A 25,707-nucleotide genomic window follows, 5' to 3' on the forward strand; every position below is an offset into this window, starting at 1 on the left:
TGAGTGTGAGAGAGAGAGAGAGAGAGATACAGCAACAGAGAGAGTGAGTGAGTGAGTGAGTGAGAGAGAGAGAGAGAGAGAGAGAGAGAGAGACCCCCAGGTCTCAGCAGAGATGAATAGTTTGCACCCACCAGTGTGCTGGGAGGCAGTAGCAGGAGCCATTAGGGACAGTGTTGCCCCCAGAGCCAAAGCACTGTTTCTTCCCACAATGACCAATAAACTTCATACAGAGCAGAATCAATTTCATTATCAGGCATAGAATTACTTTATCAGACAAGTACCCTTGCAGTTATGGTAATCTGGATTTGTTTTAGTGAAATTGATGCTTACGTAAATGGATAAAATAAGGAGTCAAAAGATATAATTATATATATATATAAAATTAACCATCTTTTTAACACTTTTTATGTGTTAAATGATGCTAAAAGCTTCTACACTTCTATTCATGTTAAATCTGTTAAATGTGAATATATACCAGTGACTTTCATGTTGCACATACTGATGCACTCTGAACTGCAGCTCTCCAAAAAAATAAATAAATAAACAGAACAAAACACAAAATCTGATCAGTTTGTCAGATTTCATGTGACTTTTTATTGTTTAGACTGCACAAAGTCTGCCCTGATCAAATGAAGTATGCAAAAAAATCTGTTTTGAGTGGCCAAGTCTGAACAATATGGAGGTAATTATGTAGCAAAACTTGAGAACTTGAAGGACCTGATCTGAGAACCCGTAAAGTAATATCTTTAGTGACAGCTTGTAAAATAAAAATCTGAGCTTGCATCTTGAAATTTTTACTCACAAAATATATCCTCACTTCAAACTGCACTTCAAACTTGATCATAGCCAAAAAGTCACATATTTGTGAATGAAAACAAGAATATAACAAATATTTATTTGTACATATTTTCATTTTTGCCTCTGCCCTTACAAATTTGAGCTCACAACCTTTTAAATGTGACAGCACAACTTCACATCTGCCCATCTTCATTTTTGCAACACTTCTCTAGGTAGATGTGCTACAAAGCTGATTTGTGCACTTAATTGAGAGATCACAACTGGGGTCGCTGGGGGGCAGTGGGGATGTAACATAATTTGTGACCATTCAAATGAGCTTAGTTTAATGCTTTCAATTTTGAGTCAAAAGACAAAATTATTGGATTTTAATAATGAATATTGTGGGGATCAGTACAGATGCTATGTACCTTAGGAACATTAGAAAATCTATCCAGGATCAGTATGGTGATGATGTTCCTGAATTAACATTAGAAAAACCCATCCAGAAACATTAAGCAATGATGTTTCTTAATCAACATTAGAAAATCTATCCAGGATCAGAATGGCAACAGTGTTCCCAAAACAGCATTAGAAAATCATTTTAGGATCAGTATGACGAATATGTTCCTGAAATAACTTTAGAAAAATCCATCCAGAATCATGGCAATGATGTTTCTTAATCAACATTAGAAAATCTATCCAGGATTAGCATGGTGGTGATGCTCCTCAGTCAACATTAGAAAATACATCCAGGATCAGTATGGCAGTGATGTCTTGGAATCCACATGAGAAAATCTGTCCAGGATCAGTATGAAGATGATGTCCCTGAATCAACATTAGAAAATCTATTTAGTATCAGTGTGGTGATAAAGTTCACAAATTAACATTTGAAAATCTTTCCAGGATCAGTATGGCAGTGATTTAATTAAATCAACATTAGAAAATCTGTCCAGGATCAGTATGGCAGTGAGTTCCTGGGATCAACATTAGAAGATCTGTCAAGCATAATCATCATTAAAAAAATCTATCCAGGGTAGATTGCTATGGCAGTGATGTCACTAAATCAACATCAAAAAGTCTATCCAGGACCCATACGGGGGGTGATGTACCTGAATTAACAGTAAAAATCTATCCAGGATCAGTATGGAGGTGCATAATTACATTCCCTGTCTCAGGGGAATGTCAGTCAACATTAATGTTGCTAGTATTAGTGTTTTAACACTCAAATTACCTTACCTTTAATGATAGTGTTCAGACTTTGTCATTAAAATTATCAGCCACGAATGTCCTGTTGAATGGATGTCCTCAGAATGACCGATGAACTTTTCTACCATGTGAGCCGTGTAAAATCCAATTTTTTTTCTTTGCAAAGTCTAAAAACTTTACTGGTGGTGCTGCATCTGTTTTGCACAGTCCAGCTTGCACACATGCTTAAGAGACAGATTTTGCCTTATCACTCGACGTGCCCTAGAATCACATACAAAATACACTCCTGTGATGTTTTGATGAGAAATGTTCCGCTTTGCCGATGTCATTGTCTTTCTTTAAAGTGTACTGGACTGTGTGATGACATCTTAAAACTTTTCTGCAGCACTTTTTCTTTTTACAGTTAAGTTTTGTGGAAAATGTGCAGTTTTTTGGTAGGAAACTGGTCGAGAAAAATTGTAAAGCATGTTGCCACTGTGCAAAAGCAACACAGCATCGCCTGTGAATTTGTGGCCATATGAGTTTATTATTTGTTAAGTGCCGTTAAGTCCATTTCAACTACTGACTACCACAAGGATAGTGCTTCTTCAGAATACCCAGTCTTCTGTTTAGGTCTTTAGGCTTCTGAATGCCTTATTTATAATTTCTCTGATTGTATCCATCCATTCTCTTTTATCTTCAGCTGTTCAAAGCATAACTGACTTTTTTACCTGTTTATTGGTTCTTCTCAAAATATGTCCAAAATGAGAAATCTGCAGTTTGTTTGTCCAGGCTTTGATTCAGAAGTGAGGCTTTATTTGGTCGACGATCCACCACCGTTTTTGGCACTATATAGAACCATATACAACACATACTTCATCAGTCTGAAGAACATTGTAAAGGAAAGCTATATTTACAAAGAAAACGAATCTATATAGAACCCAGAAACCTCAAAGAACCCTTTGCATGATTCTGTAGAGAATCACTGCCTTTTGTAAGGAACCCTTGAAGAACCATGTTTTTTAAGTGCGTAGTACACAACTACTTGCAGTACAAACTAAAACTTAGATGTAAACTAGTTGTGTGCTCTAAATTTACTGCTCTTACACCTAAGAAATACAAGTAAACTTTTATAAACTTAAAAGTGCCCCAATTTAGTCCCAAGAAGTATTAAAATAGTACATTTACAAGTGTTTACAATACTTAAAGGTGCACTTATAGTACACTGATGTTAGTATACCTTTTATATGAAGTAAACTTGGGAAATCTATTTAGTTTACTTAAGTGTTCTTCATAAAATGAACATCTAGTATACTTAATTTTTGTAAAGGAGGGTAAAAAGCAAAGTGATACTGATCCGGGAACATCTTACTTTCAAAAATTACCTTCACTGTGCAATCATGGGTCCAATAAAGCCCCTTCCTTCAGTGTTCTACCCAAAACTCTAGACACTAGGCTTAAAACTAGTGCTTAATTAGCTGTTTTGTTGTTTCACTTTATTATCTTTAGATGTGTGATGCAAAGTAATTATCTGCCTAGCAGATATAAATCAAGGTCGGCATCACTCTCTCACGCGTTGGAAAGCCCCACCAATGATTGCTTTTGTTTCCATGCAAGATAAATCATATATTTTTTTCAATAACTGTTCTTCTGTATTTCCTTCGTTTATTGGGCAGTCTCCTAGCCAGTGGCAGAATTAGAAATGTTTGTGTTATTTTCTTTGCAAATATTTCTTAGAAAAACTAGCTGTCAGGGTGGGTCTTACCATAAGTCTTTTATCATAAGGTTTGTAGCTCCTTAGCTTATTGAGATATGGGACATGATAAGCACATTTGATCAGCTGCTGTATTACTTAAGCTTACTGGCACTGTCCTAACACAATGTGCTCATTTGGGGTGTATTTAAGCTCGTATGTGTCTAACGTTGTTGTCCCCAAACATCTGCAAACAAGCTGTTAATGAACCACTAAGGCATTTCCATATCATACTCCAGATTTAGCTTATTCTGTCCCAGAGACTCCAAAAGACATCGTAAACAGATAGAAATGTGCTAATGACCAGCTATTTATAACCATTAAGAAAACAAACCAATCTCAGCTCATCTTTAGCTGAGTGTGTGTGCGATTATGTAATGTAAAGCAACCTGGGTGTGGGTTTCATCGCTTATGTGCAGCTCGATTAGCCACACACACCTCGTTCCTCACGCAGAAGTGAAGCAGATGGTGGGGGACATGCTGAGTTACGAAGCGCCAGCGACATGTAACACTCATCTAATTGAAACATCAATATTGCAGAAGTGATACAGCAGTTAAATCCCCGGAGAAAAGCACAGGTAAACTGAATTTAAAGTACAGAACAGTGAAGAAGCAGCTTTTACAAGAAATATACACCATGACTCTGCTCATTTCACTAAAGTAAAATGTCAGTTTGGTAGAATAAAATCTAACATCCACAGTTTTCTTCAATGTAGTTGTGTCAGAAGTTTGCTTTTGTAGTTTTGCACTGGAGCTAAAAGGCTAATAGACAGCAAGCAGTGGCTTACTAATTTCATTTATAGGCATCACAATAAATGCAGGGATAAATCATCATATACTTGCCTTTATCCATCTGGAGATGGTACATAAATTTAAACAGATTAAGGAAACTGCTTACTAAACTTCAAGATCTTCAAGGCTTCAAGATCACTGCTAAGTCAGCTAAACAACATACTTTTGTCTATTTATTTGTATTTCTATAGATAATATTATAGATTTAGATAACTAAAAAAGCAACCTTGGACACCAGATATCTTGCCTAATCAAATACTGAGTAAAGGCAAAAACTGTGTATGCATATGAATGGTATGTAAATGCTATTTCTTAAGGGAATTATTATTTAAAGTACTGTTGGCTTGAAAGAAGTATTAACCTTAAATTTTTAATAAAGTTTTAGCATACTGTTGTCTTAAAACTAAATAAGCTAAACTGTCAAATACATTGATATGTAGAGTATACGAGTCGCAATATAAAAACACTGGAAATCCCAGAAAACAGCTTGAATTTATGCAGTGATACTTATTAGTCCCACAACAGGGAAATTTCACCACTGCATTTAACCCATCCGTCAAGTGAAACACCACATACACACTAGTGAGCGCACACACACACACACACACACACACACACACACACACACACTGGGGCAGGGAGCACACTGCCGGGAGCAGTGGGCAGCCCTATCCACGGCACCCAGGGAGCAGTTGGGGGTTGGGTGTCTTGCTCAAGGACACCTGAGTCATGTACTGTCGGCGCTGGGGATCGAACAGGTAACATTCCAGTGAGAGGGCCAATTCCCTAACCTCCAGCCCATGACTGACTGCGTTGTTACTATTAACTAATGACATATTGCATTAACTTAGTATATTTGGGTAATAGTGAGGGTAAACAAAATAAACCATTCTCAAATGTCCATGTTCGTTGAAGTGTAAACAGCAGCGTTATATGACTTCTAGTTGCATTCTAAAGAATGGCTAAGATTACTACCTTATTAAATCCAGCAATAATTCAACCAAATAGTCTTACCATTCAATCAAGTTGGAAACTGTTCAGCTTCACTGGAAATGCCCTGCTTATCATGTGTCACTTCGCAAGGTAACTAACCAAAAAAGGGGATAAAATTGAACCAGAAGGCCAACACAAGCCTGTGCAGTCTGACCGTTTTACACCCATTTGTGAGTTAAAAATGCTCAACTTGGAGATTATTAATTTACTAGCATGTGCACATTCCTGGAAATTATAATTATAAGGTTTGCTTAACAACTAAACAGGTCAGCGATGTAGGCTGGTGGGTAGTTTACATTAGCATAGAAATACAGTGTTGTGTTTCTTTCCTAGTTGTGACACTTGCCAATGATGCCAATGTTCACATGGGCTGATTAGGAAGAATTAAACCTGATTAAACCTTGCGGACTGTCTCTCCTCCAAAATGAAGCACAGTATGTGTGTTTATTTAGTGCTCATCTCTTTCCTTTCACTGTGATGTGTGAAGTGTTGAACCCCTAACACAGCACACACAGACCTGGCTCCACTTCTTCTCCGCTTTGCACACCTTCTCACAGCCAGGTACTTTCAGATGTGGATATCTTGCGGAACACTGAACGAGTAAAATTCACAAATGTGCTTTCAAGCACATTATTTTCAGTGGGACACAGAGCAGACACACTTTCATCCAACTTGAAGGGGGCTACCACACATGCCAACCAAAGTAAGGTTTTTGAGAGAGGCTGAAAACCAGTGACCCTCTAATGCTGCTCTGTTACACATTCAACAATGCTGCTATTTACAGATGGATGTAATGATGCAGTGATAGTGAGAAAAGGTTATGTTTTTACATGTTTTTTATCAGTGTGCAAAATACCTCCTGCTATTCGGGGGGTCTCAGGTTGGCTTGCTACTGCAGCGTTGACATTGGCTATAACAGCACTGATGCTAGCTTCACTGAAAAATGCTTAATTTTGGAAATGCTATTTCACAATTTGTTTTAGTTTGGTTTGGTTTCCATACTTTAACTGAGACCTTACATCTACTCTTTTGCCTTCAGTTTGAGGAATGCGTAATAATTCATGCTTTCCATCTTTTTGGTGAAGCTGTCAGATTTACAAACATGCTACAGCATATTTTAAAGTGGCAGACCAATGCTCACATCTAGTTAGTTAAGAAAGACAGAAGCTTGCTGATTGTGGGTGAAGCAGCTAAACAATTATCATTCCCCTATTAGCACACCTTAACACTGCAGACACTAACAGACATACACACTCATACATATCCAGACATGTATATAAATCAACTGACAACCCATGTTGTTTCTTGTCACCCACTGTTCTCTTTTCAGCACATACAAGCAAAGCCTGTATGTTACTGCTTTGTCACAGTCATTATCACTGTTACAGCTATTGCTGTTGTCTCTGGGTCTGCCTCTTTTCATCCCTTCAAAGTTTTTGTTGCTGCACCTTTAAGAACTGTGCCTGTTCTGATTGGCTGCTTTGGACTGAGCCTCATCCAAAAAGCAGTCTGGGATGAAACACTCTTTATAACTTCAGTGTGAATGTGCAGAGCTCAACTGTTTTTAGTTGAACAAGCATACATATGTAAATGTGCTGTTCTTAGTGACATCACAAAAGCTTAATGTCAGTATATATGAACTGGCTAGTGAACAGTGGTACAATCTTTATGTGGTACGTGAAAAATTATTTTAGAAAAAGCAAGGGAATTTCAGTCAATGTTACTGCAGCTTTTTATTGTTTAACACATCGTTATTTAATAAAGTGAGAAATTGAATGTCCTTTTAGCCATACTTAGTTTCCAGTAGAAAGCAGGTTGTTACTCAGTGAGGTAGTAGCAGTTGTGTGTGCTGCCAATTTCACCCCATTTCTCTTTTCGTCTTCCATAATTGTTTCTTTGTCCTGCTCTTGCGGAATGACCTGAGGTTTTTTAACTTTTGCATGTGTACGGAGATGTGGCGTTGAACACGGATGCCACTTCGAGCAGCCAAAACAGCCTGAGCACCAGACTGCAGAGATCTAGGCAGCATCCTGTCTGCTCTCTGTGCCTGTGAAAGGGAAACACAGAGGAGGAAACAATCTAAAGCGATATTTAACTATTAAGTCTTAAACCAAATGCAGTAGACAGCGTATGTCACCTTATGACAATGTTATCTATAAAAATGGGCAGAAGTATGTGTAAGAGTGACTGCAGGCATCATATTAACCCCTTAAAATCCTAGACTTATTATATACCGAGGCTTATTATTACAGTTACTAGAGGGACTTCATTGCAAACTGGCCAGAAAATCCATCCATCCATCCATCCATCCATCCATCCATCCATCCATCCATCCATCCATCCATCCATCCATCCATCCATCCATCCATCCATCCAATTTTTAAGCCGCTTCTCCCTCAGGGTCGTGGGGCTGGGGGGGGTGGGGGGGGTGCTGGAGCCTACCCCAGCAGTCATTGGGCGGGGAAGGTGGCCAGAAAATCACTATTTATTATTTATACATAATCTTTATGAATTAATATTCTATAAATTTTGTTTATAAAATATTAACACTTTCCTCAGCAAAAAACACACAAACTACACAAATACATTTTGAAAATGTGTCTTGGGTGCCTAAAACTTTCGCACAGTACTGTATATATATATATGTAGAACCCCAATTCCAGTGAAGCTGGGAGATTGTGTAAAAGACAAATAAAAAAAAGAATACAATGATTTGCAAATCCGTTTCAACCTGTATTCAATTGAATACACTACAAAGATATTTATTGTTCAAATGGATAAACTTTATTGCTTTTTGCAAAAATTCACTCATTTTGAATTTGATGCCTGCAACACGTGCCAAAGAAGTTGGGACAGGGGCATGTTTACTGCTGTGTTACATCACTTTTCCTTTAACAACACTCAATAAGTGTTTTGGAACTGAGGACACTAATTGTTGAAGCTTTGTAGGTGGAATTCTTTCCCATTCTTGCTTGATGTACAACAGTCCGGGGTCTCCGTTGTCGTATTTTGTGCTTCATAATGCGCCACACATTTTCAATGGGAGACAGGTCTGAACTGCAGGCAGGCCAGTCTAGTACCCGCACTCTTTTACTACGAAGCCACGCTGCTGTAACCCGTGCAGAATGTGGCTTGGCATTGTCTTGCTGAAATATGCAGGACATCCCTGAAAAAGATGTTGCTTGGATGGCAGCATATGTTGCTCCAAAACCTGTATGTACCTTTCAGCATTAATGGTGCCTTCACAGGTGTGCAAGTTACCAATGCCATGGGCACTAACACACCCCACACCCCCATACCATCAGAGATGCTGGCTTTTGAACTTTGCGCTGATAACAATCCGGACAGTCCTTTTCCTCTTTGGCCCGGAGGACACGACATCCATGATTTCCAAATACAATTTGAAATGTGGACTCGTCAGACCACAGGACACTTTTTCTCTTTGCGTCAGTCCATCGCAGATGAGCTTGGGCCCAGAGAAGCCAGCGGCATTTCTGGGTGTTGTTGATATATGGCTTTTGCTTTGCATGGCAGAGTTTTAACTTGCACTTGTAGATGGAGCGACGAACTGTGTTCCACTGACAATGGTTTTCTGAAGTGTTCCTGAGCCCATGTGGTAATATCCGTTACAGAATGATGTCGGTTTTTAATGCAGTGCCGCTGATGGATCAAAGGTCACAGGCATTCAATGTTGGTTTTCTGCCTTGCCGCTTACTTGCAGAGATTTCTCCATATTTCCTGAATCTTTAGATGATATTATGGACTGTAGATGATGTAATCCCTAAATTCCTTGCAGTTGCATGTTGAGAAACGTTGTTCTTAAACTGTTGGACTTTTTTCTCACGCAGTTGTTCACAAAGTGGTGAACCTCACCCCATCCTTGCTTGTGAATGACTGAGCCTTTCAAGGATGCTCCCTTTATACCCAATCATGACACTCACCTGTTTCCAATTAACCTGTTCACCTGTGGAATGTTCCAAACAGGTGTTTTTTGAGCATTCCTCAACTTTCCCAGTCTTTTGTTGCCCCTGTCCCAACTTCTTTGGAACATGTTGCAGGCATCAAATTCAGAATGAGTGAATATTTGCAAAAAACAATAAAGTTTATCCATTTAAACATTACATATCTTGTCTTTGTATTGTATTCAATTGAATATAGGTTGAAAAGGATTTGCAAATCATTGTATTCTGTTTTTATTTATGTTTTACACAACGTCCCAACTTCATTGGAATTGGGATTGTATATTGTCCCCTACTATTTCTATAGCTCTAGAATGTCAGGTCCTGGAGATATACCACCCTATAGAGTTTAGCTCCACCCTAATCTAACACACCTGGTAAGTCAGGTAATAAAGACCTTCAGGGGCATCTGAATAGTAAAGGCAAGTGTGTTGGATCTGAAATCTCCAGGGTGGTAGATCTCCAGGACCAGGATTGAGCAGCCCTGCTGTAGCGCATTACAATCATTTTTTAAATAGAAACAATAGAAACTACATTGCCACATATAAATGCTGCATTGATTCACAATAGGTCTGAAGTTTTGATAGCACTTTGCAGATTGGTGATAAGGGAGTATTTATATGCTAACACTATGTAATAAAATGTACTAAGCTAAAAATTGCATGCTATTTTTTAGTTGTTAATGAATAATCAGTTAGTAATTTTAGAGGCACCAAGTTGCAAATAAAATGGTAACTGTAACAATTTGTACTAACCTAAAACGCATGCTCATTTTCAAATTAGTTATTGTAGCAGTAACTAGTTAATAATTCAATTCAACACAATGCTAACAAATTCTATTTACCTCTAAATATGATGTTAATTTTCCAGCTGAAGCAAAATGTTTTTTCACATTTATAGGAATAAGGTGTCCAGCATAATATCTGGATATTTAGTTAGCATATCACCCGCATTTCTTTAAATTATTGTATGGTTTCATATTAGGTTTATTATCCCAAAAGAATGATGTTCTGAAATGATATGATATCAGCACTGTAAAATAGTACTAATTAATTAATTAATTTATTATTTATTATGGTTTTACATGGTCAGATTCAGCATGATAAACAGACATATTTAGAGACTGTAATTATAGTGAAACTAAGTGGTACTGGAGCTGTAAAACACAAACTTACTTCTTTCCATCTTGTTTCAGGTAAGCATCAGTTCTTTAAAATAATGCTCCTAACCACTTTGAACCACTGTAATTATATTATGAAAATTAATTTATTATAATCACTCCTGGATGCCCTATTACTGTTGTATGTTCACCCATAAGAATAGATGAGGCAATACTAAGACACAGAATCAGGGCTGGAAAAACATGTTCCTTGTGTTACCTGTAACACAAAACTATTACTCTAGTACAAAATACAGGTCTGATAAATAGCTTAGATAGTTGAGCTCAGTGATGGAAGAAATTCACTTTAAGTAGTAATTTTCTTAATTACATTTTAGGTTTGTGCAACATGTTATCACTATTCTTTTATTACATATCTTTACTGTTACAATTATTAACTTACTAGTCCGTTAGTAAAAATTAAAATGAGTATGCCATTTTTTGCTAAATACAACTTGCTAATACCAAAATATTACCAAATTTTCATCATCCTGGAGAGATAAAGTACTGTGCGAAAGTCTTAGGCACCCAAGATGCATTTTCAAAATCTATTTCTTTGTGTAGTTTGTGTTTATTTGCTGAGAAAAGTGTTAATATTTGAATAAACAAAATGTATAGAATATTAATATTAAAATATATATATAAAATAGATTTTCTGGATGTTAGTGTGTTTGTTTAACCATCTCCAAACCTCTCCTCGAGGAAGCCCAGTATTATATGTAGTTAAAAAGCAGCTCCTGGTTTGACCAATCAGTGCTTCAGTAAATTGTGCTCATGATGTAACTGATGATATTAACAAGTCTCTGTGGCAGCTGTGAAGGTGTCAAGGAAAAATATGGACCCAAGAAATTCTTGTTACTTTTTATAGTTTTTATGTTTATTTATTATAAATATAAATTATGAACATGACTTTATTCTAATGTATATAATGATAAACTCACTACTGAGGTAAAGCGTTTAAAAATTTGCTTAATTAGATGCCTAAAACCTTCACACAGTACTGTATGTTTCCCACAAAGAAATAAATACCTAAACACAAACACATGCCTCAGAAGCATTACCTGCTGTGTGTTAGCCTGTGTTAGGGTGTTGTACTGAACCTGGTCCTCCTGCACTGTATTTCTCAGGGTGTTCCACAGCTTCAGCAGGTGAGACTTGAGAGCCTCTCCGTCAGTGTCATCCATGTCCTTTGAGCTGAACTTGGAATCCGGTATATTCTGTACCTCTGGTTTCTAAAGAAAGTAAAAGTTAACACACACTGTACCTGTCATAAGAAACACCTCCTTTGTAACTCCACCTAGTTATGGTACCATCTGCTGATGCACATTTTTCTTCTAGTCCCTCATTGGTGATCAGTTTCTGACCAAACAGCTGCTTATTGGGTTGTGGATCAGTCTACATAGCATTGATGCTGAGATAACTGTGTTTCAGTGGTCCTGTGCTCAGAAACTGACCAATAGTGAATAGTAGATTGGCTGAAAAATTATATAGCACAAGGTGAGCTGCAGTTTGTGTATGTATATATCTACTCTAAAACACCTAATGTACATCACAAACATGTCCAAAAGTATCTTCTAATCAGTCAATTCAGCTGTTTTAAGATGCACCCATTCCTGACACATTCCTCCACCTAGTTATGGTAACATCTGCTGATGCACATTTTTTCTTAGTTACCTTCTAGCCCCTCATTGGTGATCAGTTTCTGATCAAACAGCTGCTCTTGGCTGGATATTATTGGGTTGTGGATCAGTCTACATAGCATTGATGCTAAGATAACTGTGTTTCAGTGGTTCTGTGCTCAGAAACTGACCAATAGCTCCTGAGTAAAGCATTACCAATAGACTGCAATGTTCTAGAGCAGCCACAAATGAGACTGAAATCGCCAGGCCTAATGCCAAGCATTGGCTAGATGGGTATAAAGCACTAATGAAAATCTGTCAAGTGGCATTTGTGATCCAGCATCAGTATCTGACTCACTAATGCTTGTTAATATTTTTGATTTCAGAAGAACTGTTTGATGGTCAGGTGTCTAAAATTTTTTGGACATAGTATAGCTAACTGAGCTAAAGGAAGCTAGAGGAAAAAACAGTCTGTGTTGGACAAGGGCTAAAGATGTGTTTACCACGCAATTGATCCTTTCACCCCTCCCTCCAATTTATTCTCCAGTTTCACCCCTGAGATCTATAAGTCCTGCCTTGGGGAGCAGCACAGGACAGGCAGCATCTTATACACACACACACACACACACACACACACACACACACACACACACACACACACACACACACACACACCCACACACTCACACTCACACAAATATATATATATATATATATATATATACTGCTCAAAAAAAATAAAGGGAACACAACATAACGTAAAGTAAATCAAACGTCTGTGAAATCAAACTGTCCACTTAGGAAACAACACTGATTGACAATCAATTTCACATGCTGTTGTGCAAATGGAATAAACAAAAGGTGGAAATTATTGGAAATTAGCAAGACACACTCAATAAATTAGTGGTTCTGCAGGTGGGGACCACAGACCACTTCTCAGTACCTATGCTTTCTGGCTGATGTTTTGGACACTTTTGAATGTTGGTGGTGCTTTCACACTCATGGTAGCATGAGACAGACTCTACAACCCATACAAGTGGCTCAGCTCATCCAGGATGGCACATCAATGTTAGCTGTGGCAAGAAGGTTTGCTGTGTCTGTCAGCGTAGTGTCCAGAGGCTGGAGGCGCTACAAGGAGACAGGCCAGTACACCAAGAGAAGTGGAGGAGGCCGTAGGAGGGCAACAACCCAGCGGCAGGACCGCTACCTCCGCCTTTGTGCAAAGAGGAACAGGAGGAGCACTGCCAGAGCCCTGCAAAATGACCTCCAGCAGGCCACAAATGTGCATGTGTCTGCACAAACGGTTAGAAACCAACTCCATGAGGATGGTATGAGGGCCCGAGGTCCACAGATGAGGGTTGTGCTAATAGCCCAACACCGTGCAGGACGTTTGGCATTTACCAGAGAACACCAGGATTGGCAAATTCGCCACTGGCGCCCTGTGCTCTTCACAGATGAAAGCAGGTTCACACTGAGCACATGTGACAGACGTGACAGAGTCTGGAGATGCTGTGGAGAGTGATCTGCTGCCTGCAACATCCTTCAGCATGACCGGTTTGGCAGTGGGTCAGTAATGTTGTGGGGTGGCATTTCTTTGGAGGGCCTGACTGCCATTACATACCAAGATGACATCCTCAGACCCCTTGTGAGACCATATGCTGGTGCAGTTGGCCCTGGGTTCCTCCTAATGCAGGACAATGCTAGACCTCATGTGGCTGGAGTGTGTCAGCAGTTCCTGCAAGATGAAAGCATTGAAGCTATGGACTGGCCCGCCTGTTCCCTAGACCTGAATCTGATTGAGCACGTCTGGGACATCATGTCTCACTCCATCCACAAACGCCACGTTGACTGTCCAGGAGTTGGCGGATGCTTTAGTCCAGGTCTGGGAGGAGATCCCTCAGGAGACCATCCGCCACCTCATCAGGAGCATGCACAGGCGTTGTAGGGAGGTCATACAGGCACGTGGAGGCCACACACAATACTGAGCCTCATTTTGTCTTGTTTTAAGGAAAATTACATCAAAGTTGGATCAGCCTGTAATGTGTTTTTCCACTTTAATTTTGTGTGTGACTCCAAATCCAGGCCTCCATTGGTTAATAAATTTGATTTCCATTGATGATTTTTGTGTGATTTTGTTGTCGGCACATTCAACTTTGTACAGAACAAAGTATTCAATGAGAATGTTTCATTCATTCAGATCTAGGATGTGTTAGATGTGTAGGATGTGTTCCCTTTATTTTTTTGAACAGTGTATATGTATGTAGACACATGCACAGGCTTTAACTGGTATTGTCTGATTTGTTGTGTACATACTCACTGGCCACTTTATTAGGTACACCTTGCTAGTAAAAGGCTGGACCCCCTTTTGCCTTCAGAACTGCCTTAATTCTTTGTGGCATACTTTCAACAAGGAGATTTGGTTGGTTGGTTAATTGAGTTCCTTTTGCCTTTCTATCATCTGGAACCAGTCTGCCTGTAACGTGGAGCATGGTAGTGGACACATGTGCGGAGGTAAGCAGAGATAAGGAGGTAATGACATACAAACTATAAACAGGTTCAAACAACACAGCAGAGATTCAAACCAACATCAAACATAGACCAATACATCAGACAAAGACCGATACAAAGACCAGCGAACACTAAGGGCAAACACAGGGCTTAAACAACAAAAAGTAAAAGAGGGACAGGTGGAAAACAGGTGGAGACAATCATGAGTGGAGACACAAAACGAGGGGGCAGGACTAGAAAACCCAAAACAAAAACGCACATGGACAAGACTGGGAGGGGCCAATCGTGACACTGCCCATTCTCTGACCTCTCACATCAACAAGGCATTTTTGTCCACACAACTGCCACTCACTGGATATTTTCTCTTTTTTGGACCATTCTCTGTAAACCCTAGAGATAGTTGTGCGTGAAAATCCCAGTAGATCAGCAGTTTCTAAAATACTCAGACCAGCCCGTCTGGCACCAACAACCATGCCACGCTCAAAGTCACTTAAATCACCTTTCTTCCCCGTTCTGATGCTCGGTCTGCACTGTCTTGACCACCTCTGCATGTCTAAAATGCATTGAGTTGTGGCTATGTGATTGGCTGATTAGCTGTTTGTGCTAACAAGCAACTGAACCTAACTGTACCTAATAAAGTGGCCAATGAGTACACACACACACACACACACACACACACACACACACACACACACACACACACACACACACACATATATATATATATATACACACAGTGTTTGTTTATTTAAGCTTAAGCTGCTAAGAATCGACAGTGAGGAAGTAAATTGACTAGTCAGGCAATTTAGCCACTTTAATAGAGACATTCAGTGAATAAAAAAGAGAAACTGTTAATTAGAATAATTTAAATGTAAGTAGTTGTCATCTTTAATTTCATGATAGTGACATGTTTCCATGAGAAAGAGTGGTTATCCACCACACAGTGAATGGACATCAGTACCCTGCAAGTGTGTGGAAAAGTTTTATATCTGGACTACTGCTGTATCTGTCACTGCAAGAACACATTTCATAGACAATTCCATATCAGAGAATGCACTTGATCAGATTAGGAGTGTGTGTGTGTGTGTGTGTGTGTGTGTGTGTGTGTGTGTGTGTGTGTGTGTGTGTGTGTGTCTGTGTGCTTTTTTTTTGGAGCTGAAATAAAACTCCTCCGTCATCCTCCAGCTGAGTGAGGCTCAGCGTCTCTCACTCTGATCAATGCAGATTTGTTCAGAGGAAATTGAAATCCATAGGAAATTAGGCAGCCACCAATGATTTATTGGACTGGTGTGTATGAGTGTCCGTGTGTGATCGTGTGTGTACCTTGTGTTGGCATGGGCAGTGGGCAGAGTGAAATATCTGTAGGTCATTGTGTGTGTGTGTGTGTGTGTGTGTGTGTGTGTGTGTGTGTGTGTGTGTGTGTGTGTGTGTAATTGCAGTGTGGACTGAGTGCTAAGTCCTCAGATGTGACCTTACCACCGGTCTGAAGTTAAAGTGAATGTGCATATGTTTATGTGTGAATGTTGGTGTGGTCTGAGCAGGATGTCCTCAGTTGTGACTTTGCCACCCTGCTCCAGTCTGAAGGCCCGGTGGATGGGCATGGATAATGTGAGGATGTGGTTAAATGTGTTTGTGTGTGTGTGTGTGTGTGTGTGTGTGTGTGTGTGTGTGTGGTCTTTGCTGTGTTGCAGCCTAAGCAGTATGTCCAGAAGTGCAACTTTTTTGTCTTTCTCCAATCTGAAGGTCCAGGGGATTAAGTTAAGTTAAGATTAAGTGTGTGTTTGTGTGTAATGGTGTGTGTGTTTGTATATGTGTGTGTACAACTGCATGGAACATACACTGTATGTATGTGTACTTCGCTGTGTTGCTTTCTGTCCTCAGGTGTGAGGACTGCTCCAATCTGAAGGCCAAATAGATCTTGAAGATCCAGTTGATGTGCATGGGTGTTGTGAGGATGAGGTTTTGCGCATGTGTGTGTGTGTACTGTGCCTATACTCTCCTGTTCTGCTGAATGTCCTTACAGCATGGCTGTATCTATGTCTGTGTTGATATCTGTGTGTGCTTGTCTTCTAATTGAATACTGTCTTTCTGTTGGTAAAGATAGGCTCTGAGTTGAGATTTTCTCTCGCTTAGACTCTGTTAGTTACAAGGCTGGCTTAAAGAACCAATTGCTTAATTATAATTACTAGTTTAGTTCCTTTTTTCCTGGGTTTTATTCTCTGGGTGTGCTAAATGCTGTAAAAAAAATATTTGAGTGGTGTGTCCTCTCGTGGGACTGTATGGCTGTGCTCCAGCCTGAAAGCCCAGTGGATGTATGTGTATTTGTTTGTGTGTGTGTGTGTGTGTGTGTGTGTGTGTGTGTGTGTGTGTGTGTGTGTTTCTACCTTGCTCCATTTCGTTCCATGTTGTATGTCCTCAGGTAAGATCTTGTTGCTCTGCTCAAGCCTGAAGGCCCGATGGATGAGGTCTTGTGGCAGGAAACGATTCCGCACACTCACTCCTTCAGAAGGAATATTGTGGCGCTCACCCAGAGAGATAAAACCACTAAGAGGAATATCTGATAAAGAGAGTAAGACAGAGAGAGAGAAAAAAATTAGATTACAATTAAGAATAAAGTAATTAATAGTAATAAGTAATAAGTACTATTACCACTGTTACTGGCTGAATTGAAGTTAAAGCCCATTAACCTGAAGTGAAGTGAAGTGGGCTCAAAGAGAGGGAAACATATGGGATGAGGTAAAACAATGACACAAAAGCATGCTATGAGGGCGGTAATGCAAGAAAATCCAATAATATCTTAGAAGAAAAGAAACGTGAATGTGAGAGAGAGATACAGAGGAGAAGAGAGGTGGAAAGGGAAAGAGAGAGACAGAGAGAGAGAGAGAGAGAGAGAGAGAGAGAGAGAGAGAGAAAGTGAAAGCATCTAAACTCAGTTAAAGAACAGGTTGGTGATTTTGGGGGGCCACCATTCTACCCTCACTTGCTTTGTCCAGATTTAATTGCATTTAAAAAAAATGGTGTGCAAAAGAAAACGAAGACAACAAGCTCTGAAAGTGCAGCTCGCTCTAATGGAGAGACTGTGGAGTGTAATTGTGAATGGAGGCATTCAGCTGGAGACGGCGGGTAAATTGCAGCAGACAATGATGCACATCCAACACTTAGAAACGGAGAGGTAATTGCTCCTCAACAGAGAGAGAGAGAGAGAGAGAGAGAGAGAGAAAGAAAAAGAGAGAGCAGGGATATCACTAAAAGGGGGTTGGAGTAAAAAGGCTTGAAGATTGAAAGAAGAAATGGTGATAGCGTGCAAGGAGTGTGTCTGGTGTGTGTGTGTGTGTGTGTGCGTTCATGAGGGAGGGTGAAAGTGTGGGGGAGGGTGATGCATATGGTGGAATTGGTTCACTCCAACAGCCTTTGCAATAAATAAATAAATAAATAAATAAATAAAAAAATGCTGAAAAAAGAATACACCTAAGGCCAGTCTCAGATTAAACATAATCCCAGATTAAAGTCTCTTCTCAGATTAAACCAAGTCACAGATTAAAGCCTTGTCTCAAATTTAAAGCTAGTCTAAGACTAAAGGTTTGTCTCAGAACAAACCTAGTCTCGGCTTCAAACTTGGTCTAAGACTAAAACCTTGTCAAGTCTCTTTTTAAAGCTTCACCTTAAACTAAGCCTAGTATCAAACTAAAGCCTGGCCTCAACAAGAAACAAAGCCTCTTCTCAGATTAAAGTCTAGTCTTAGATTAGCCTTGTTTTAGACATAAGGATAGTCTCAGATCAAACCTAGTATCAGATTAGAGCATAATCGTACATCAAATCTTAGTCTCAGATGAACTTACTTTTTAGAGCTTTCTTAGAGCCTTGCCTCAGAATAAAGGCTAGTTTCACATTATTACCTAGTCTAAATTTAAAACTTTGCCTCAGAATATAAACTCTAGTTTATATAAAGTCTAGTTTCAATTTAAAGCCTAATCTCAGATTAAAACATAGCCTTAGATTAAATTTCTTTAGAGCCCACCTCAGATTAAAGGCTAGTCTCAGCCAAAAACCTTGTCTTAAAATTAAACTTCATCTCAAATTAAACCTTATCTTAAAGACTAGTTTCAGATTTAAGCCTAGTCTCACTCTAACAGCTAGTTTCAGATTAAAGCCTAGCCTCAGATTAAGTTTCTCTAGAGCCAACCCTCAGACCAAAGTCTTGAGATTCTCAGTTTAAATCCTATATTCAGATTAAAACCTAGTCTCAAAATAAAGTTTCATCTTAATTTCAAAGCCTAGTCTAAAATTAAAGCCTAGCCTCACTGTAACAGTTAGTCTCATATTAAAACCTCTTCTTCTTCTTCTTCTTTCGGCTGCTCCCTTTAAAGGTCGCCACAGCGGATCATCTGCCTCCATCTTGCACTATCCACTGCCTCCTCTACTTTTACACCAACCAGCTCCATGTCCACCTTCACTACATCCATAAACCTTCTCTGAAGTCTACCTCTTCTCCTTCTACCCGGCAGCTCCATCTCCAACATTCTTTGACAAATATATCCACTATTCCTCCTCAACACATGTCCAAACATCTCAACCTGGCCTCTCTGGCTTTATCTCCAAACTGCTCCACCTTCACTGTCCCTCTGATCTGCTCATTTCTAATCTTGTCCATCCTTGTCACTCCCAATTAAAATCTCAGCATCTTCATCTCCGCCACCTCCAGCTCAGCCTCCTGTCTTTTAGACAGAGCCACAGTCTCCAAACCACACATCATAGCAGGACGCACTACTGTCTTGTAAACCATCCCTTTTACTCTTGCTGCTATCCTTCTGTCACACATCAGCCCTGACACCCGTTTTCACCCACTCCATCCTGCCTGCACCCTCTTCTTCACCTCTTTTCTACACTGTCCATTGCTCTGGATGGTTGACCCAAGATATTTGAAGTCATCCACCTTTACGACCTCTACTCCTTGCATCTTCACCTTTCCACCTGCCTCCCTCTCATTCACACACGTATTGTATTCTGTCTTGTCTCTACTGACCTTCATTCCTCTCCTCTCCAGTGCAAACCTCCACCTCTCCAGATTCTCTTCCACCTGCTCTCTACTCTCACCACAGATTACAATGTCATCTACAAACATCATGGTCCATGGAGCCTCCTGCCTGACCTCATCTGTCAACCTGTCCATCACCATTGCAAACAAGAAGGGGCTCAAAGCTGATCCCTGATGTAACCCTACCTTCACCTTGAAACCATTTGTCACTCCAACTGCACAACTCACCACTGTCTCACTATCCTCATACAACGTCCTGCACCACCCTAACATACTTTTCAGCTACACTTGACTTCCTCATACAGTACCACAGTTCCTCTCTTGGCACCCTATCATTTGCCTTCTCTAGATCCACAAAGACACAATGTAGCTCCTTCTGAACTTCTCTGTACTTCTCTACCAACACTCTCAAAGCAAAAATTGCATCTGTGGTACTCTTTCTGGGCATGAAACTGCTGCTCACTGATCTGAGCTCTCGCCTTAGCCTTGCTTCAACAACTCTTTCCCATACCTTCATGGTGTGGCTCATCAACTTTATACCACTGTAGTTACTGCAGCTCTGCACATCACCCTTGTTCTTAAAAATGGGGACCAGTACACTACTTCTCCCATCATCAGGCATCCTCTCACTCTTCAGGATTTTGTTAACCAACCTGGTTAAAAAGTCCACTGCCTTCTCTCCTAAACATCTCCATACCTCCACAGGTATGTCATCTGGACCAACTGCCTTTCCATTCTTCATCCTTTTTAAAGCTGCCCTCACTTCCACCTTACCAATTCTCTGCACTTCCTGATCCACTATCTCTCCCCCCGTTGTCCTCCTCTCTCTCTCGTTTTCCTCATTCATTAGTTCTTCAAAGTACTCCTTCCATCTACTCAACACTCTCTGTTCACTCACTAGTACATTTCCCTCTCTATCCTTTATCAGCCTAACCTGCTGTACATCCTTTCCTGCTCTATCTCTCTGTTTAGCCAAACGATACAAGTCCTTTACTCCTTCTTTACTGTCCAGCCTCTCATACAGCTCATCATAGGCCTTTGCCTTTGCCTTTGCCACCATTCTTTTCGCTATGCGACTAGTCTCACAGTACTCCTGCCTACTTCCTTCATCTCTCTGGTTATCCCACTTTTTCTTAGCTGCCTTCTTCTTCTGAATACTCTCCTGGACTTCCTCATTCCACCACCAACTTTCCTTGTCTTCTTTCCTCTGACCAGACGAAACACCCAACACATTCTTGCCAGTTTCTCTCACCACCTTAGCTGTAGTTTCCCAGTCCTCAGGTAGCTCCTCACTGCCCCCAAGGGCCTGTTGCAATTTTTCCCTGAACTGCCTGCAACCATCCTCCTCCTTCAGCTGCCACCATCTAATCTTTGGCTCTGTCCTCTTCTTTGTTTCTAATCTCATTCTACAGACAACCACCCTATATGCTGCCTTGCTACACTTTCCCCTGGTACCACTTTACAATCTCCAATCTCCTTTAGGTGGCATTAGGTGGCTATTAGGTGGATATAATCCACCTGTGTGCACCTCCTTCCACTCTTGTATGTCACCCTGTGTTCTTCCCTCTTCTTAAAATATGTGTTCACCACAGCCATTTCCATTCTCTTTGCAAAATCTACAACCATCTGACCTTCCGCATTTCTGTCTTTCACACCATACATACCCAGCACCTCTTCGTCCCCTCTGTTCCCTTCACCAACATGTCCATTGAAGTCTGCAACAATCACTAATTTTTCCTCTCTAGGGACACCATCTACCACTTCATCTATCTTACTCCAAAATTCCTCTTTCTCCTCTAACTGACAACCAATCTGTGGTGCATATGAACTGACCACATTCAAAATTACATTATCAACCTCCAACTTCAGACTCATGATCCTGTCTGACACTCTCTTTACATCCAGAACACTTTTCAAAAGCTGTTCCTTTAGGATTATCCCTACTCCATTTCTCTTCCTCTCTACACCATGAATCCACCTCGAATGTTCCTGGCCTTGCTTCCTTTGCATCTGGTCTCCTGGACACACAGAATATCTACCTTCCTCTGCCTTTACCAGTCATTGTTCCTATGTTCAGAGTCCCTACTCTAACCTCCACACTCCTGCCTTTCCTTCTCTCTCGCTGCCTTCTAACCGCCTTCCTCCTCTCCTCTTTGATGGTCTTCGACCTACAGTACCGGAGGCGGTCGTTGTTAACCCGGGCCTCGACCGATGCGGTATGGCAATCATATTTGTGATCCGCATGATAGTTTTGGCACAAGTTTTATGCCGGATGCCCTTCCTGACGCAACCCTCACCATTTATCCGGGCTTGGGACCGGCACCAGTACACCCCTAATGGCTGCTTTCTCATATTAAAAACTATTTTCACATATTGTCACATATTGATGTTTAGTCTCAGATTAAAGGCTAGTTTAAAATCAAACCTAGTGTGCCAGGTTTCTTGTATCGGTAGTTGGTGTGTGTGTGTGTCTGTGTGTGTGTGTGTGTGTGTGTGTTATCTCGTTACACACACTGTCAGGGCCGTGGCTGGATTCAGAGGTGTGAGACACACACACACACATGTGCGCAGATGTTTGCTGTGTTAGTGTGAGTGTTTGAGGGACACACACTGTGAGGGAGTGATTGGGAGACTGAAGGACTCAGCAGTCAGACTGAAGTCAGGAGAAAGAGAGAAGCTGTTAAAATAACACAAAAATACTGAGATAAGTATATGATAGTTTTAAAACTTAGATGTCTATAGTAATTATTGCCATTTTGCTGTTATTTACTTACAGATGTAATTACATAGTTGCATAATAATTTACATTAACATTAGATTACAGCCTGTAATGACAGATTTCAGAGTGCTCTTCAGGCAACATCAACTTTTCGCATAAAATATCTCTTCTTCTACTTACAAACATACAGAGCCCTGCTGGTGACATCCTCTATAAATCAAAATAATGCGTGGCCATGACTTAGTAAGGCATGGGAATGAGATAATTAAGTCATGGCCATGACTTAGTAAAGTGTGGGAATGAAATCCTAATGCATGGCCACAACTTAGTAAGCCGTGATCTCGTTCCCACACATTACTAAGTCATGGCCACGACTTAATCATCTCATTCCCACACCTTACTAAGTCCTGACCATGCATTAGGATCGCGTTGCCACGCTTTAATAAGGTATGGCCACGCATTATTTTTATTTAAACGGGATGTCACCAGCGGGGCTCTGTACAAACATTAACAGAGGCAGCATGTTATGGATTGAAAGTTTAGAAACTGCAATTTCCATAGAAATTCTCATTATTTTAAATTACAACCTGCTTTCATTATCTATAGCCATAACTTTGAGTACCAGCCAGAAAGCTTTCAGAACATGGTTGTAGGAATGTTTCCATTCTGCCACAAGAGCATTAGTGTGGTTGGGCACTGATGTTGTGTGAGAAGGCATGGTTCACAGTAAGCATTCAGTTTATCCCTAAGGTCAGGGCTCTGTGCAGACCAGTCAAGTTCTTTCACCCCAACCTTGGCAAATCATTTCTTTATGGAGCCTGCTTTGTGCTTAGGGTGTCGTCATGCTGAAACAGGAAACAGCTTTCCTCAAACTTTCCTAAATCATGAAAAACAGCCCCAGTTTATTAATCTTACCCCTGGCATCCACCAAACCCAGATTCGGCCGTCAGACTGCAGAAAATGCATTTCCATTGCTCCAGAGCTTAACAGTGGTGTACTTCACACCAGCTGATGTTTGCCACTGTGCAGTCATTAGGAATTTGGTAATGCGTGTTGAAACTGAACGCTGTGTGCTTCAGCATGGTCTTGTGGTTTGAGCTTGTTTGGTGTACCACTTTATGTCTGAGCAGTTGTTGTTCCTAGACATTTCTACTTCATTCACAGTAAAGTAGAAGTACAGGGAAGTGACAGAGCAGCTCAAGTAATCTGCATTGACTTGTCAGATAAGTGGAATCTAGCGGCATGTTGTTCACTGAGCTCTACAGTACAGCCCATTTTACCGCCAGTTTTTGGTCTATGGAGATTATGTGGATGTGCACCTGTTAGCAATGTGCCGCTGATGTAGCCAAACCCGCTATTAGAAAGAGTGGACAAAAGACATTCTTTTGGAAATGTAATGTATATAGATCATTCCAACAAATTGGTTCAAAGTCAGAGCTGAAAAACAAATTTTGGACTTTTAACCGACTTTTAACCAGACTTTGAACTAATATGCTTTTGCTTTGAATGAGCCTATGTTTTTATTCTGTGAGACTGCAGTTTGAACTAAATAAGTAAAATGGTCCATATGTAACCTACGACAGTGTTGCATTGAAAGCAAGTAAACTCTTCACTGTAATTAATTGCAGATTGATTCTGACAGTCTATAACATCAAATATGAGTGTGTATGTTACCGTGGTTAGTTTTGTTGGGGTTGTAGGTGCCATAGAGTGTGAGCGTAATGTTCAGCACAGCTCCCGCTGCTTCCTCACTGTTACTTCGTTTACAGCCAGGAACCGTCTCTTTATTATCCTTTACCTGCCCAACACACACACACACACACACGCTGTATATCATTACCATGCAGAGCTACTTGCTGTTTGACTTACTGCCATAGAGGACTGTGACCCTTACCAAGACCTACTTCAACACCTGGAATACACCCACATAAAAAAGGCATATTCTGCACTTTGTCATATAATCATCATGCAGCACATATAACTATTTAACAGTGTTTAACATGGAAAAATTTGTCTTAATAGCAGCCTTTGATTATCAAAAAAACACCTTTGATGATAATGTTCATTTCAGCTAATGTGTATATTAGATTTTCTATTATATCGCTGCTGTCGGAAAAAAAACCTTGTATCTCCATTTTTGTTGATTTTCAGTTTTTGACATAATGTTGGCCTTTACATTCTCTGTAACTTTCATGAAGGATGGACCAAAATAAATGGCCAAAAATGACATAGAAAAAATTCTGGTTCCATTGACTTATATTGAAAGTAATGCATGTTTTTGGATATGCAAGGTTTTTTTTTGTTTTTTTTTGTTTTCTGTTTTTTTTTTGTTTTTATCTCTTTTTATTTATTTATTTATTTCCTCTCATTTTATTTTAAGTTTTTATGATTACTTTTTTTTTTTAATTTGTGATATTGTAGTATTACTTTACTAATTTCTTATCTATTTTTGATATTAATTTCTTACCATTTAAAATCTCAAGTTCTATTTTTTTATCCACTTTTATCTTTTATTCACTGTTATTTTAAATTTTCTTTTAATTTAAAATGATTAAATGTAGTTATTATTTTCTTTGTCATGTCAATCCCTGTTTTTGTAAATGCTCGGCTACATTGAAAATGTGGGTTGCCCTCAATATACTTCCGAGTCAAAATAAAGGTTGATTGATTGATTGATTGATTGATTGATTGTTCCAACAGCATATGTTAATGCACATTAAGCTAAGACTTCTTTTTCCTGACTGAGTGTTCAACTCCACACAGCCTGAATTTGTACAAAGACTTTTGATAACTTAAGCTTGTAACAGACAGTATATATTATTTAATGATCTTTGAATTTAAAATCTCAGAATATTACTGGATTCGCCTGTTACCTTATTGTCTGCCAAGCTACATGTCAAACAAAATTTGGCAATTCAGTTTATTCATGCTTTTTTATTTCATAAACATACAATTTGTGATGGCACACATATATGTATTTGTGAAAATGAGCACATTTTCCTTTCCCAAGCTGGGTGACACAGGAGTTTTCACCTTTCGAGGGAGTCATTGTTGTGACTGAGTGGATTTACATGCATCAAATAATTTAATTTCTGCAGTTATCTGATTGTTTAAATGGTCATGTAATCAATACACTCTGGAGTTTATTGGCCGGTTGCAAATCAGAAATCTGATTACTGCCTGATGTATGACTCATGTAGACCTGGAG

At 39.8% G+C, this 25,707-nt stretch overlaps 1 protein-coding gene across 2 annotated transcripts in view; it reads right to left on the bottom strand.

Annotated features, from left to right (window-relative positions):
- Nucleotides 1-7,214: 7,214 nt before the first annotated feature.
- LOC108411523 (PC3-like endoprotease variant B) overlaps nt 7,215-25,707 on the bottom strand; it is a 219,783-nt gene continuing 201,290 nt past the window's right edge. For both annotated transcript variants that reach the window (XM_017683140.2, XM_037530903.1), the window contains exons 17-20: nt 24,174-24,297; nt 17,130-17,302; nt 11,680-11,850; nt 7,215-7,547 (exon numbers count right to left, since the gene is read on the bottom strand). In XM_017683140.2, the coding sequence (XP_017538629.1) occupies nt 7,359-7,547; nt 11,680-11,850; nt 17,130-17,302; nt 24,174-24,297 (657 nt within the window). In that variant the 3' untranslated portion in view covers nt 7,215-7,358. The remainder of the gene's footprint in view (nt 7,548-11,679; nt 11,851-17,129; nt 17,303-24,173; nt 24,298-25,707) is intronic.

The sequence above is a fragment of the Pygocentrus nattereri genome, chromosome 19 (assembly GCF_015220715.1).
Source record: "Pygocentrus nattereri isolate fPygNat1 chromosome 19, fPygNat1.pri, whole genome shotgun sequence".
NCBI lineage: Eukaryota > Metazoa > Chordata > Actinopteri > Characiformes > Serrasalmidae > Pygocentrus > Pygocentrus nattereri.